At 59.8% G+C, this 14610-nt stretch overlaps 1 protein-coding gene across 5 annotated transcripts in view; it reads left to right on the top strand.

Annotated features, from left to right (window-relative positions):
• USP20 (ubiquitin specific peptidase 20) overlaps positions 1-14610 on the top strand; it is a 42042-nt gene that overhangs the window by 15575 nt on the left and 11857 nt on the right. For all 5 annotated transcript variants that reach the window (XM_046022259.1, XM_046022257.1, XM_046022254.1 and 2 more), the window contains exons 4-15: positions 2756-2809; positions 3240-3302; positions 3665-3796; positions 4826-4922; positions 5378-5447; positions 7202-7315; positions 8298-8376; positions 10563-11010; positions 11293-11433; positions 11730-11845; positions 12125-12297; positions 12890-12984. In XM_046022259.1, coding sequence (XP_045878215.1) covers positions 2756-2809; positions 3240-3302; positions 3665-3796; positions 4826-4922; positions 5378-5447; positions 7202-7315; positions 8298-8376; positions 10563-11010; positions 11293-11433; positions 11730-11845; positions 12125-12297; positions 12890-12984 — 1582 coding nt within the window. The remainder of the gene's footprint in view (positions 1-2755; positions 2810-3239; positions 3303-3664; positions 3797-4825; positions 4923-5377; positions 5448-7201; positions 7316-8297; positions 8377-10562; positions 11011-11292; positions 11434-11729; positions 11846-12124; positions 12298-12889; positions 12985-14610) is intronic.

The following is a 14610-nucleotide window of genomic DNA, read 5'->3' as shown; positions in this document are numbered from 1 at the left end:
CGTGGGAGTGCTGCTGGGTGCGGGGGGCAGAGCGTGCGGAGGGCGCACTCCTGGGAGTGGGGTCTGGGGTCAGATTCCCAGACTCGCGTCTGGCTCTTCTTTCCGGGCACCTGATGCTGGTCCCCCAGCCTCCCCATTAGCAACAGTCCTGGGGGGCCTCTGGCCTGAGCTTAGCCTGGGCCCGTGGGAGGGATCCGGCGCTCTCAGTACCTGCGGCTTCTGAAGTAGTTTCGCTTCTCTGTGGTCTGGAGGAGGGGCTGAGCGAGGCTGCGGTGCATTTCCACTAACCCCGGGTTCTGCACGGAGGCATAAATGAGGCCGACTGACGGCATTTTCCTCCAGAGGAGGCAGGAAGAGGGGCATCTCGCTCAAACTGGTGGGCGAGGAGGGCAGATCCAGGCTGGGGCACAGCAGCCTTTTGGAGGTGATTCTGTGTCGGGCCCGTGTTTCGGGGAGCATGTCGTCCACCCTGCCCGGAGCATCCCGGGCCCTGCAAACTGAAACGATTGTTGTAGAGCACCAGAACGGGGAGGGCTATGAACAGGTCAGACAGGTTGTAGGAGATGCAAATGGCTGAGAAACTCCTCAAAGAAGATGCCTAACCTCAGGAGCGGTCGGGGCGATGGCTGGTGGGAGCGGGATGATAGCGTTTTCGGCTGCAGACAAACCGCAGGCAGGTGGGCTCAGATCTGACGGTGATGGAGGGAAGGAGACCACACGCGTGGCGGGGCTGGGTCGGCATTCCTGTCCCTTCAGGGCCGCCACTCCCCTTCAGGGAATTTGTCCAGCAGCGAGGTAAGTACCAGTTACAGAGACACGAGTACAGCAGCGTTCACGGAGCTTCATGCACCAGAGGAGGGAGCTGGCGGCGCTCTGCGTATTCATCAGGAAGGGAACGGGGTCAGTTGCGCCGCGCCCGCGGCGCAGGGCCCGTGTGATCATTGCAGAGGACCTGGTGTGATGTCTGTGTCCAGACTCGGGACGATGACCTTAAAAAGGCGGCAGAAGCGTGTGTTGGAGAAACATGTACAGTATGATCTGATCTTTCCTAAAGCCACACCCCCTCCCCTAAGTGTGTGCATTTGCTTTTGTATCAGCAGAAAATGCAGAGGGACGTGTTTCCGATTATTCTGGCACGTAGATTTATTATACGGTAATTCTCTGCTTCAGACTGTGTGTAACATGTATGCGTCGTCTGCACTGTTCAAACAAGCGTCCTGGGCGCCCGGCCGGCTCAGTCAGGACAGCACGTGACTCAGGACCGCAGAGCTGTGTGTTTGAGCCCCACGTGGACTCAGAGCCTACTTAAACGCGCAGGGTACTTTTGTCATCCCAATGACTGAAAGCAATCCCAGAAGATGGAAGTGAATTGTGAAATCAGGAAAACACAAAAGAGATGACAAATTCAGGAAGGTCCCGAGCTGCCGATGGCTCCCCAGTCTGGCCGCAGCACCCCCAGCAGGAGTCCCTGTTGGGCCGCGGACCCCAGTTCCAGCCAGCTTAACCTCAGCCTGATGTGGAGCTCCAAGTTTAGACACGGCCGCAAACTGGGCTTCGTACGAATGAGACGTTCCTGAGGGAACGTGGGACGGGGAGGCCTGCTTTCCAGCCCCGGCTCCCGGCTTCCCCATCCGAAGCCTGCTCCGTAGCACGGCAGGACCTCTGAGCCTCAGTTGCTCATCTGTCCCAGGGAGGTGCTGCACGGACTGGTGGGGTGACGTGAGCCATGTGTGACAAACTTAGCCCAGTCCTCCTCTGCAGGTAGCCCTCTCGCTCTGACAAGCCCCACATTGTAACTGCTATCAGACCTGGCCCTCAGAATCCACCTCAGCTGATGGAGGTCCCTTGGGCATTGTGGAGGCTTAGCTGGGAGCTGCTGTTCTAGACATGTGCACACAGGCTTATGTAGGGCACATTTTAAGTTGTAACGAAGAGACCCTGAAATACAGTATCTTGAATGAGGTAGACATTTCCTTTTCTCTCACAGAACCGTTCAGAGCTAGGTGGGATGGCAGGGCGGCCCTGCCTTTCCTAACACGTGACTTTCATCTCTGAGTCCAAGGTGCTTGCCTGTGCTCCTGCCCTTGCATCTACATCACAGCCGAGGGGAAGGAGGAGAAGGAGCAAGGGGGGTGCACAGCCCGAAAGTGGCACGTATCACTTTCGCTGTCATCTCGTTGACGAGAACTGAGCCCCGTGACCACAGTGGGGGCTGAGAAACAGTCTGCAGCTGGCTGGCCATGTGCTCAGCCCAAATCCGTGTGTTTTGTTACTAAAGCAAGAAGGGGAGATGCTGGTGGACCGGCTCTGTCACCCGGAAGACCGGAAACCTGGGTGTTTTCTGGGGACCTCAGACGTAGCCATGTCACAGTTTGTGCTAGGCGCTGGGAAGTCACAGGGGTAGACAGAGCAGACCATGCCTCTTTCCCGGAGCCCAGGGTCTGGGTGGGGATGAAGGCTTTCACCGTCTTCAAAGGAAGAGTGGACGGGGCGATTTAAGAGCACATTAACGGGTCCATTGATTTAAGTTTCAAGTCATTTTATGGAATATGTGTTTGCAGCACATAACGAAACAAAATTCAGACAGTGAAGTGTAAAGGGCCCCGCGAGGAGGGACATGTAGATGGGCAGGCTGGTGAAAGCCTTTCCGAGGCAAAAAAGTCTTTCAGTGGAGAGCTTTGGGGTCCGGCCGTCGGCGCCTCTGGCTGGAGTGGCTCCCCTGGGCTGCTCACGCCCGGCTCTTCCCCTCGCACAGGGAGTCTGTCAGTCGTGTGGTGTTGCTGGACCGAACCTGTGGGCCTGTCTCCAGGTAAGCCATCCTTGTCACCGTTGGGGCTGGGGAGCGCGGTCTAGACCCTAGGCTGGGAGTGTCCGTCTCTGGCGGGCGCTGCTGGAAACGTCAGGTGGGGACACGGGGCCTGGTTGTCTCAGGACCCGGGCCCAAGTCAAGAAGGCACGAGAGTGAGGGGACGGGTCTGGGCGCCACGCAGCCGGGCCTCAGCTTGGCTCCCGTCTTGCTGTGACCCTGTCTGGGCTTCGTGCAGGAGGCCAGTAGCCCAGGGCACCCTGCGCCCTTTACTTAGAGGCCAGGGGCGTCACGGTAGCTGTCCCGTTCAGCTGGAACCACAGGGTGTATAAAGCTGTTGTCTTGCGGGATGACAGGACCTCAGTTGCTTGTGGGTCCTGGTGGTGGAAAGGGCCAGCCCCCGTCCTCGTTCCTTTCCTCCCTCTCTCTGCAGGTCTCCTGCCCTTACGTTGGCTGCGGAGAATCCTTTGCTGACCACAGCACCATTCATGCTCAGGTGAGCGCTGTGGCCGGGAGCAAGGGCCCCGCGGGCAGACAGCCCTGCTGTCTGCTGTCCATGGAGCCCCTGCTCCTGCGGCCTCTCAGCTCCGTCTGCTCCCTCTGGGCCTCGACGGCTGTATCTGTAAAATGGGAATAAGGGCAGCAGGGCTGCTGTGAGGAAGCACGAGCTGATCGGCCTGTGCGAGCCTCCAGCCCTTGCAGGTGTCTGGTCAGCGGCAGCCCTCGGCGTCCCTGGCTGCGGGGCGAGCAATTTCTAAGCTCCCAGGCCTCTGTCCTGACCGAGGTTGCCCTGAGCTGCCGCGAGGCCCCTGTTGGGCCAGTGTATCCTCAACTTCGTTTTTGGATCTTGCCCTCTAGGCAAAAAATCATAACCTGACGGTGAACTTGACCACATTCCGGGTGTGGTGTTACGCCTGCGAGAAGGAGGTGTTCCTGGAGCAGAGGCCGGCAGCGCAGCCGGCAGGGCCCTCACCCAGGTTCTCGGAGCAGGTAAGGGGGTCCCGTGGAGTCCATGCTGGAGGTAGTGACATGCGTCGAGGTCAGGGCCCTGTGACCCAGGCTTCGGTGGAGCCGGGATGGGTGGTTCCCAGATGGCACCTGTCCCCGGGCAGTGTTCTCAAGTGCCTGCAAATGCTTGCTGAGCCAAATGCGATGTGGGCCAAGGCTCACGTCGGGGGTTGAGGACACAGAGGCCCTCATGGGAAGGGAAGGGAAGGGAAGGGAAGGGCAGGGCCTCCCTTTGGGGGTCCGCAAGCCGTGGGGAGGCTGTGTGCAAGGACTTGTGGGAGCCTGGCCTGGGGCCTGTGGAGGGCCCCTGCCGCCCCAGCTCTAAGACATATCCCCAGTAGTCACCGCAGTGCGGTGCTCTCTGGGAAAGGCCTGGAAACCCGCCTAACAAGGTGCTGACTGGTCCCTGTGCCCCACCGAAAGGCAGTGGGCCCCCGTATGGAGGGTAGCCTCGGTCTGGGGTCAGTGCGCCCCTTGGGGGCGGCCAGCTGCAGTGAGAGCCCGGGGGACCCCGCGTGTCTGTGCGTGCCTGCCTCCCCCACACTGACACAGCCGCCGTCACGTAGTAGGCGCTCCCTGCGTGTCTGTGGAAGACGTTTGCAAACGTGAAGATGTTTATGATTTTTACCCCAAAAGACTGTCATACAGCGTACACACAGTAGCTTTTTTCGGGGGCCTGTGCATAGCAGCAGTTAAAACTCTGCGAGCTATGCTGGACATCTCCAGTTGTCTCAGGAAAGTTACATTGTCTGTCATTATTCTTTGTTTCTATTTTTTCCCCCAGATCTGTTACAAATAAGATAACTTTTTCATTATTGTAAATAAAATACAAGTTCCCGGGCTGGGGCGGCCAGTGCCGGCTCTGGGGTGTCCTCTGCTCAGATGGGCTGACTCGGTGAGGACTCGTGGCTGGGGGCCGGGGCTTCCTTTCCCCCCGGGGGCCACATGGGCCTCTGACCCCATCCCTCCCGCCTCCCTCCCCGTGCTCCTCACGCGGAGTCTTCCTCGCAGGACTCTCCCCTGCCCTCCCATCTTCTGAAAGCTGTCCCTATTGCTGTGGCCGACGAAGGAGACTCTGAGTCCGAGGATGATGACCTGAAGCCTCGAGGTAGCCGACCCCAGGACGGGGGGGGGGTGCTGTGGGGCGGGGGCATGGGGGGAGCTCAGCCGTTGGCCAGGAGGGCAGCCCGACCGACAGCCCGATGGCTGACGGCGCAGTGGCTCGCCTTGGAGTGCCAGCTGTCCGGCTGAGTCCCAGTGGTCTGCCAGTCCTCACCCCCCTCCTTAGCCCCGTGACCCTGGGCAGGCCGGCCCTTCCGCCCCCCCACCTCCTCACCTGTGAAGGGCGGATGCTGGCCCGGGTTGGGCAGAGGGCAGAAGGGTCCGTCTGTCTGAAACTCTCAGGGACCCACAGCTCTCGGGAGCAGAAACACATGAATGTACTTGGCAGATTCCTGGGGTGGGACACCAGCCCCCCGTGTCCTGCCCCGGTTGGACGATGCCACAGCCCATGTGGGAGGGGCAGGGCCCTCACCTTCCCTCCCCCGTGTGACTGGTTCCTAGGCCTCACGGGCATGAAGAACCTCGGGAACTCGTGCTACATGAGCGCCGCCTTGCAGGCCTTGTCCAACTGGTAGGTGGCGCCCTCGCCGGAGGGCCTGGAGCCCTCGCCGGGTGCCCTGAAGGTGTCCGTAGCCCCTGGGCTGTGCTGTGTATATTACCCCCCAGACGCATGTATACGGATCCACGTCCAAAACCGTGAAAACACACGTGGCCTTTGGCCCGGCAGTCCCTCCTGTCAGAATTAATCCTAGGAAGGTCGGCTGAGGTGTGGAGCACGTTGCCTGGGGTGGGGGTGTCCCTGTCCCGTGTTCACGGGACGGTTTGATGGTCCACATGTTTGTAAAGATTTTATTTATTAATTTATTTATGTGAGAGAGGGAGGGAGGATGTGCACAGTGGGGAGGGGCACAGGGAGAGGGAGAAACAGTCTCCTGCCGAGCAGGGAGCCCGATGTGGGGCTCCATCCCAGGACCCCAGGATCATGACCTGAACCTTAATGCCGAGGCTTAGCCTACTGAGCCCCCAGGCGCCCCAGTGGTCCCCATTTACAGGCCAGCTTTACAATGGGTACAGGACAGTATTTACTGAACGTAAGGGGTCAGATGTGGCCATGGGGAGAAAGGAGGGTATGAAGCTTTGTGTGGTGCGATCCCATGTGGGGGAGATATCCCTAATTTTTTTAAAAAAGATTTTATTTATTTGTTTGAGAGAGACACAGTGAGAAAAGGAACACAAGCAGGGGGAGTGGGAGAGGGAGAAGCAGGCTTCCCGCTGAGCAGGGAGACCAATGTGGGGCTCGATCCCTGGACCCTGGGATCATAACCTGAGCCGAAGGCAGGTGCCCCCAACTTCCTAATGTCTGCCTAGGATAGGCTGTTACCTCCGTGAGACCAGGGCATTTCCTGTGCCTGGTACACAGGTGTCCCGCCTGGGAGGGATTTGATGCCTGCGTGTGCGAGGGAGGGAGGGGATGTGTGCATAGGAACGTCCAGAAGGATATGTGCCTAGAATCTTCCTCAGCAGCTGTCCTCATAAGGTAGGATTAAAGTCCCTTACTGTTTGCCCATCTCTAGACAGTTCTAGTGTTTTTACAATGAATATGTATTTCTCAAGTAATAAGATAAGTTGACTTGAGGAAAAGGGAAGATGCCTTCAGGTTAGGCAAGGTTTCCACGGAGTGGGCTACGGTCAGGGACAGGCGCTAGACCCTCTCTCTGTCAGGCAGCCGCCGGCCCCTGACCGCACGGCCCCTGAAGCCGGCAGCTCTGCAGCCCTGGGACAGGAATGGGGGCTGTTTTGGCATCTCGGGGGGGCCGTAACAAAGCATGGCAGGCAGGGTGCTTGAAACAACAGAAACTCTCTCTCAGTTCTGGAGGCTACAAGCCTGAGGTCAAGGTGTGGGCGGCGGGGGGGGGGGGGGGCGCGTTGATTTCGCGGCCCCTCTCCTTGACTGCTAGGTGGCTGCCTTCTCCCTGTGTCTTCACGTCATCCTCCCTCTGGGCGTGTTTGTGTCCACATCTCCTCCTGGTAGAAGGACACAGTCATATCGGACCAGAGCGCACCCTGAGGACCTCCTCTGAACCTAATCATGTTTCCAAATACAGTCACCTTTTGAGGTCTCCAACATGAGAATCTGGGGAGACCCCATTCATCCCGTGACGGGTCATCTGCAGGCCTTTCTGGCTCAAGGGCAGCAGGACGCCATCCTGCCCCCCCCCCCGCCCCCCGTCTCCCCGACCATAGGCTCTTGCTTCTCCGACCAGCTCTTTCTAACCAGTGCCGCGCACCCTGCCTTTCCTGAGCCCGCTCTCTCCCTGCCCCTAGCCCTCCACTGACCCAGTTTTTCCTGGAGTGCGGAGGTCTGGTGCGCACAGACAAGAAGCCAGCGCTGTGCAAAAGTTACCAGAAGCTGGTCTCTGAGGTCTGGCACAGGAGACGGTGAGTGACTGAGCCCCTGACCTTGGGCAGGCGCCCGGGGCCGGGGATTTTTCTCTCTGCCCCTCAACCAAGCACTCCCTGTGTCTTCAGCCCCTCACTGCGCACTTGTCACACCTCACCTGGGTGACCCGGGCGGCAACCTTGTTTTACAAATTGGGGAAACTGAGGCTTGGAGAGAGTTTACGTGTCTTGCTCAGGGAGCTTGAATTTGAGAGTGGCATTGCCCCGAGCCTGTAGCGGCTTCCCCGATGTGTGCGCCGAAGCCCAGACACGTGCCATGACTTCCCAAGTCCCACCTGCCGCCGTGCGTGCGGGAGAGACTCTCACAGGCGGTGGCTGGTGACGATCGCGCAGGGGCTTAGCTCAGTGTGAAATGAATTTGCAGACCGGAAGTTTGGGTTAGGCCTGTTTCTTCCGGAAAAATGGGAATAACTTAAAATGAGTTCATAGAAAAATGCTGAGTGTAAAAGATTATAAAACAATGTGGTGCATTATAACTCCCGTTCTGTCAGAATTCTGCCAGGTTTGCTTTCTGTGTGTGTCTGTTTCCCTGGAAAAGCCTGGAAATGTTGCTGGCAGTTATCTCTGGGTGGTGCTATTAGCGGTGATGTCTCTCTGTGGGGCTTTTCTGAAATTTTAGACTTTTCAGTAATGCACACGTATGCTTTTGAAATTAGGAAAAAAACCACAAGAAGGTTTTCAGAAAGGAAACAGTTTTCAAGCAGGCTTGTCCCAGACCCGTGGGAAATGAGGCCAAACCAATGAAGAGTCTTTGCCTGGTAATAGCTGGCACTTTGTGACCCCGGGGATGTGCGAGCCTGCAGGGGCTCCGGGCTGAGTCAGCGCCTCCCAGAGTTGCCGCAGACACCTCACTGGGTCTGATCCGTCGCCCCAGGCCACCTGCCTTAGCAACCCTGATGGGATTAGGACGCTCCCAGCGGGCCACCTGCGCTAACGCTAACGGGTCCGGGTCTTCCTACAGCCCGAGCTACGTGGTTCCCACCGGCCTGTCTCACGGGATCAAGTTAGTCAACCCGATGTTCCGAGGCTATGCGCAGCAGGTAGGCCATCGGAGCTGTGCGGGGGACACCTGGGGCTGTTAGCAGGCCTGGCTTCGAAGCCCAGACCGGCATGGGATATAGCAGTCCAGCTCGGAGTGACGGGGCGGGTCCCCTCACTGCCTGAGCCGTGTGTGTGTGTTTGTGTGTGTGTGCGTGTGCGTGTGTGTGTGTGCGCGCGCGCGCACGCAGTAGCCTCCTGCTTAAGGAGTCATTTGCCCGGCCACATGGCTGGAGATTTGACCTTGGGCGGCCTGACTGCAGAGTCAGGCAGAATTTCACTTTCATTAAAGGATAAATCACAGGGTCCAGTCCCCTGCCTCAGACTGCCACACAACCTGGGGTTTCACTGCTGGGCTTGTGGGAGGAGCTGGACCTGTCTGGGCGGCCGTTCCTGTGTCCCGAACATGGGGGCCAGGAACAGAGCCGCGGTCAGGTGAGGGATGCCTTCCGCCCTCTCCCTCGGCCCCCAGCGCCCTCCCTGCCATCCCTTCCCGGGCCGAGGGTTGCTGAGTGTTGCTGGGCTCACACTGTCAAGTAGATGGACGCCTGAGTGAGAAGTCCAGTCCTGCCCGAACGCCGCTCTTGCCGGGCAGTGGTAATGCCCTCCATGACCACGGTTCACCATCCACTATTTATTAAGTTGTCCCTCCCCGCCCCACAAGGACAGCTCTGTTTATCCTCACAGAGCCCTGCGAGGTGGGCTCTGTCGCACCCCCATGTTAGAGGTAAGGGGCTAAGGCTCAGAGAGGTTCTACAGCTCGCTCGGGTCACACAGCACAGAGTGACCGAGCAGGACTCAGGCAGAGCTGAACCATTGCCCAGGCTCTCTGTGAGGGCCCTGTGGAGCAGGGCTGCTGCCTAACACCCACCTGGCCTCCAGAAGCATCCTTGTCTCTGGTTCTTAGACGTAACACGGGGAACATTCCTGAGTCTGAAACATGGGCGCGGCTGTGGGCCTCTGTTCATGACCGCGGACTGACCACAGAGTTTAGCAACAAACACATTACCTGTGTTAAAAGGAAGAACCAGAGAGAAAAGTAGATGGTGTATTGGGGCCTGTTTCTTAAAAGAACCTTCCAGGCCCCTGACACAGGACCCACGAATCCTCTCTGCTCCCTCATGCAGGATGAGCTAGTGGTTCATTACTCTGATCTTCAAGTTCAACACTTTGCTGAGGAAATCCACCCAGAGCCCGCCCTCCCCTCTCCCAGAACTGAGAGGAAGAGGCCCTTCTCTCCATGCCCCTGGCGGAGGGCTGGGGAGGCTTGGCACCGTGTTGGCCGGGTGGGGGTCGGGGCACTGCTGCTGATGCCGGGCACCATGAGGGGCATGTGTCCTCGAGCCCCGTGGCCCAGCACGGCACCCGGTCCCCCCGGCTGTTGGAGACCAGCCGCCACCACTGTGTTCTGGCCTTCTGCAGCACCTGGGGTACGGCGCTCGGCTGGGCCCCGTGGCCAGGTGTTGGAAGCCCCGCTGCCCAGGCTCTCTGATCAGTTCGGTGACCTGGTCAGAGGCCAGAATCAGAGCACCACTGCTGTGACTGAAGTGGCGGCTTAGACACGTCGTGCCCGCATCTCTCGGAGGGTGCCATCCTGCCTCCGGAGCCTGTGCCCCTACCACAGGCCACAGTGGCAAGGGAAGGGGGGGCCTGCGGGGACTGGTGGGAGGATGGGGAGGGCAGGGAGGCCCCGAGGAAGCCTGGAGGGTGCAGGCGGCTGGCATCACCCCCACAAAACTCAGCTGAGCCCTCATGCGCACCTGCGTCTTAGGGGGCCCCTTCCTGCTTCCACAGGCTCCATGCACCCCCCCCCCCCAGAGTCCCCTCCCGTAGGGAGCGAGGTGACTTTCGAGGCTGAACGCGACCCTCCGCTCTCCCGCACTGAGCTGGCAGCAGGGTGCTTAGGGGCAGGAGCTGGGGCGTCACACGGGCCGGCGGGGGCGGGGGCGCGGCTCTGCCACCTTGCAGCTGTGTGGCAGGATGGGGCTCGGGCTGCCGTGTCCACCTTAGGACGGGGACGGGATGGAACCGCCACAGAGGCCGCCAGGGCCGCTCGGCGGGTCTCTAGGGGGCGTTGGGAGGGCCCGCAAGCTGGATCCGCTGCTGTCCCCGTCCCCGGAAGCAGCGGGGCGCCGGCAGCAGGGTCCTCCGCCCTGGAAAGCCCTGTTGACGCAGCCGCCGCTTCCAGGACACCCAGGAGTTCCTGCGCTGCCTGATGGACCAGCTCCACGAGGAGCTCAAGGAACCGGAGGTGGCGGCCGCGACGGTGCTGGCCGAGGCACAGGACTCCGACTCGAGCGATACGGATGAGAAGCGGGAGGGGGACCGGAGCCCGTCAGAGGACGAGTTCCTGTCCTGCGACTCGAGCAGTGACCGGGGTGAGGGCGACGGGCAGGTTGGCGGCGGGGCCAGCCCGCAGGCCGAGGCGGAGCTGCTGATCGCCGACGAGGCGGGCCGTGCCATCTCGGAGAAGGAGCGCAGGAAGGACCGCAAGTTCTCCTGGGGCCGGCGGCGCGCCGGCTCCGAGCAGGCGGACGAGGACGCCGACGTGGACACGGCCATGGCCGCCCTTGACGACCAGCCCTCGGAGGCCCAGCCGCCGTCGCCGGGCTCCTCCAGCCCCTTCCGGACCCCAGGTGCCACACAGCCGCTTGGCCCGGCGCCTCCCGCACGCCTGTAGCAGGCCGGACCCGCTCCCAAGCTGGGGTGGCTCAGCCTGCCCGGCCGCCCCGCAGCCCCGTGACGCTGGAGGGCGTGTGTCCTGCAGGTTGGGGGCGGGCCGGGGAGGGCAGAGGGCAGAGGACACACGGCGGGCCTCCGGCCCTGGGAGGTGCCGGTCAGCGGGTCCTCTTCCTGGCCGGTTGTGCCGGGACGTGCCTCCCGCCGCAGCCCGGCAGCAGCCCCCTCTCTGCCCTCAGAGCCAGACAACGAGGCGCACCTGCGCAGCTCGTCCCGCCCCTGCAGCCCCGTGCACCACCACGAGGGCCACGCCAAGCTGGCCGGCAGTCCTCCCCGCTCGAGCCCCGTGAGGATGGGGCCCTCGTACGTGCTCAAGAAAGGTTGGCAGGACTGGGCAGGGAGGGGGTCTGCGGGGAGCCCACACGTGCAGCTGGGGCTGGGAATGCGGGTCGTCTGAGCAGCGGCGCCTCCCGGCCCTCCTCTGACGCCATAGGGGTGCAGCGGGGGGGGGGGGGTGCCCCTCTTACTGAGATGACCGAGGCCCTGGGGGGGAACTGCAAACCCCACCACAGGACGCATATATAGGACCCCGAGTCCCGGCCCAGCAAGCCCCAGTGCCACCCCTTGCCCCAGACAGGCCGGTGGGGCTGGGCCTAGTCCCGTGCTGTGCCCCCAGCCCAGGTGCTGAGCGCCGGCAGCCGCAGGCGGAAGGAGCAGCCCTACCGCAGCGTCATCTCCGACATCTTCAACGGCTCCGTCCTCAGCCTCGTGCAGTGTCTCACCTGTGACCGGGTGAGCCCTGGGAGTGGGGAGCCAGGGTCCAGCCTTCAGGGGCCTGGTGATCGCCCCTCGGGGTGGGGGCGGGGGAGTGGCTTCTCCACCTGATGGCCCCTGCCTTTCTGGAAGGGGGAGGGCTCTGGTTGCCTGGTGCCGGGGTCCAGGGGACGGGGAGCAGACCCTCTGTCCTCCACCTGCCATCGGGTGTGGAGGGTTCAGGCTGCAGATTCTGCTTGGTCTGGGCAAGGCAGAGCCCTGGAAGGTGGAAACCCAGGCTGACCTTCAACCCTACAGGTCTCCACCACAGTGGAGACGTTCCAAGACCTGTCATTGCCCATTCCTGGCAAGGAGGACCTGGCCAAGCTGCACTCGGCCATCTACCAGAACGTGCCGGCCAAGCCGGGCGCCTGTGGGGACAGCTATGCCGCCCAGGGCTGGCTCGCCTTCATCGTGGAGTATATTCGGAGGTACCCCTGCCTTCCTGCCTTCCCGCCTTCTGCAGACCCGAGACTGCTCGGGACCTGGCAGGCAACAGACCGTGAACAGCAAAGTTCAGGCATTTGCAGGGCCAAGTTCAGGCATTTGGAAGGACACCCACAGCTGGATGTGCAGATGTTTCCTGAGGGGGCGGTGGGGACTTCCTTAGCCACCCTGGGATGGCCTGGATTAGGTCTGAAGGCAGATAACGACGGGAGTCACCAGGCAGCAGCTAGAAAGGAGGGGGGCAGCTGGAGAGTGGGCCTGGCCTGGTGGGGAGAGCAGTGGGCAGCTTTCTGGAGCCCTCACTGTGTGCCTCGAGACCCTCTTTACACCTGAGTGATGTCAGGATCCCATCCACCTGGAGGACAGGCCAGTGTGACCGGGGTCCCTTCACAGATGGGAAGACGAGGCTTGGAGAGAGGCGGTGTCACTGTTCCGGGGACACCGGGCTGCTGGCTGCTGGTCCCAGGTGTCCATCCCGCCCACCTGGCCAAGATGCCTCCCTGGGCCCAAAGTGACCAGGTCTTAGTCTTGCCTGGGCCCTGGCAGCACCTCACCACCCCCATTCTGTCTCCCTAGGTTTGTGGTATCCTGTACTCCCAGCTGGTTTTGGGGGCCGGTCGTCACCCTGGAAGACTGTCTTGCTGCTTTCTTTGCTGCTGATGAGCTGAAGGGTGAGCGGAGTGGGCCTGGCTGGGGAGGGTTTGCTGGGTGAGCATGCAGCTGGTTTCTGGAACTCACCGTGAGTGTCCCCCATCTCCGCCTTCCCACGTCCCTCCACCCCTCCCCACAGTCCCCCATCAGTCAGGCTGGGCCTGGGCCTGTGTCCTCCCAGCCCCACTGCCCGGAGCGCTCTGAGGGCTTTGCCTTTCTTGCTTCTGCTTACCAGTTTGTTGGACAGAAACAATACGTGCTTTAATTTTGCATTTCCTCGGTTACCAATAGTTTGGGGCAGTTTTTGTAAGTGTTTTGACAATTTTTTGTCCTTTTCCCATTTTTCTGTCGCGTGGTTGGCATCTTAAACCTTTGGGAAAGCTTTTCTAAAAATTTAAAATTAATTGTGGTAAAACATACATGACCTAAAATGCACCACCTTGACCATTTTGAGGTGTAAAGTTCAGTAGCGTTGACTATGTTCACGCTGTAGTGCAGTCCCTCTCCAGAACTTTTTCATTCTGCAAAATGGAAACTCTCTACCCCGAGACAGCAACTCTCTGTTCTCCCCTCCCCCAGCCGCTGGCGCCCAACCTTGTACTTCCTGTCTCTGAACTTGACAGCTCTGAGGACCTTATCTAAGTCAGCTCCTGTGGTGTTTGTCTTTTTGTGACGGGCCCATTTCACTCAGCGTGACTTCCTCTGGGTTCATCCGTGTTGTAGCAGGTGCCAGGATCTCCTTCCTTTTTAAAAAGAGTTTATTTATTTCAAAGAAAGAGTGAGCGAGCGCAAGCGGGGGGAGGAGCAAAGGGAGAGGGAGAAGCGGACTGTCCTCTGAGCAGGGAGCCCGACGTGGGGTGGATCCTGGGACTCTGGGATCATGAGCTGAGACGAAGGCAGATGCTTAACTGACTGAGCCACCCAGGCAGCGCTCTCCTTTTTTAAAGCTGTGTCGTATTCCACGGACAGACCACGTGTTACCTGTCTATTCGTCTCTCAGTGGACACGGGTTGCGTCTGCGTTTTGGCTCTTGTGAATATTGCTGTGACCAGCATATGGCTGTGCACCTGTCTCTTCTAGACTGATTTCATCCCCTTCGGGTACATACCCAGAAGTGGGATTGCTGGAGCATATGGTAGTCCTAGTTTTCATTTTTTTTTTTAAGATTTTATTTATTTGACAGAGAGAAAGAGACAGCGAGTGATCCTTCACTCAAGCAGTGGGAGTGGAAGAGGGAGAAACAGGCTTCTTGATGCGCAGGGAGCCCGATGCGGGGCTGGATCTCAGGACCTTGGGATCATGACCTGAGCCGGAGGCAGATGCTCAACCAACTGAGCCCCCCGGGCGCCCCCTATTTTTAATTTTTTGAGGAACCGTCACACTGTGTTCCATGATGGCTGTGCCAATTTCCATTCCCACTAGTAGTGCACACGTTCCCCGTTCTCCACATCCTTGCCAACACCTGTTCTCATTTAAAAAAGTGATCTCGGGGTCCTGGGATCGAGTCCCGCGTCGGGCTCTCTGCTTAGCGGAGAGCCTGCTTCCCTTCCTCTCTCTCTGCCTGCCTCTCTTGTGATTTCTGTCAAATAAAGAAATAAAATCTTTAAAAAAAAATCTTTTTGATTAGAGCTATTCTAAAACAGGTG

This window comes from Meles meles, chromosome 11 (assembly GCF_922984935.1).
Source record: "Meles meles chromosome 11, mMelMel3.1 paternal haplotype, whole genome shotgun sequence".
NCBI lineage: Eukaryota > Metazoa > Chordata > Mammalia > Carnivora > Mustelidae > Meles > Meles meles.
Note: the sequence above shows the minus strand (reverse complement) of the source record. Positions and strands in the feature narration are given on the sequence as shown.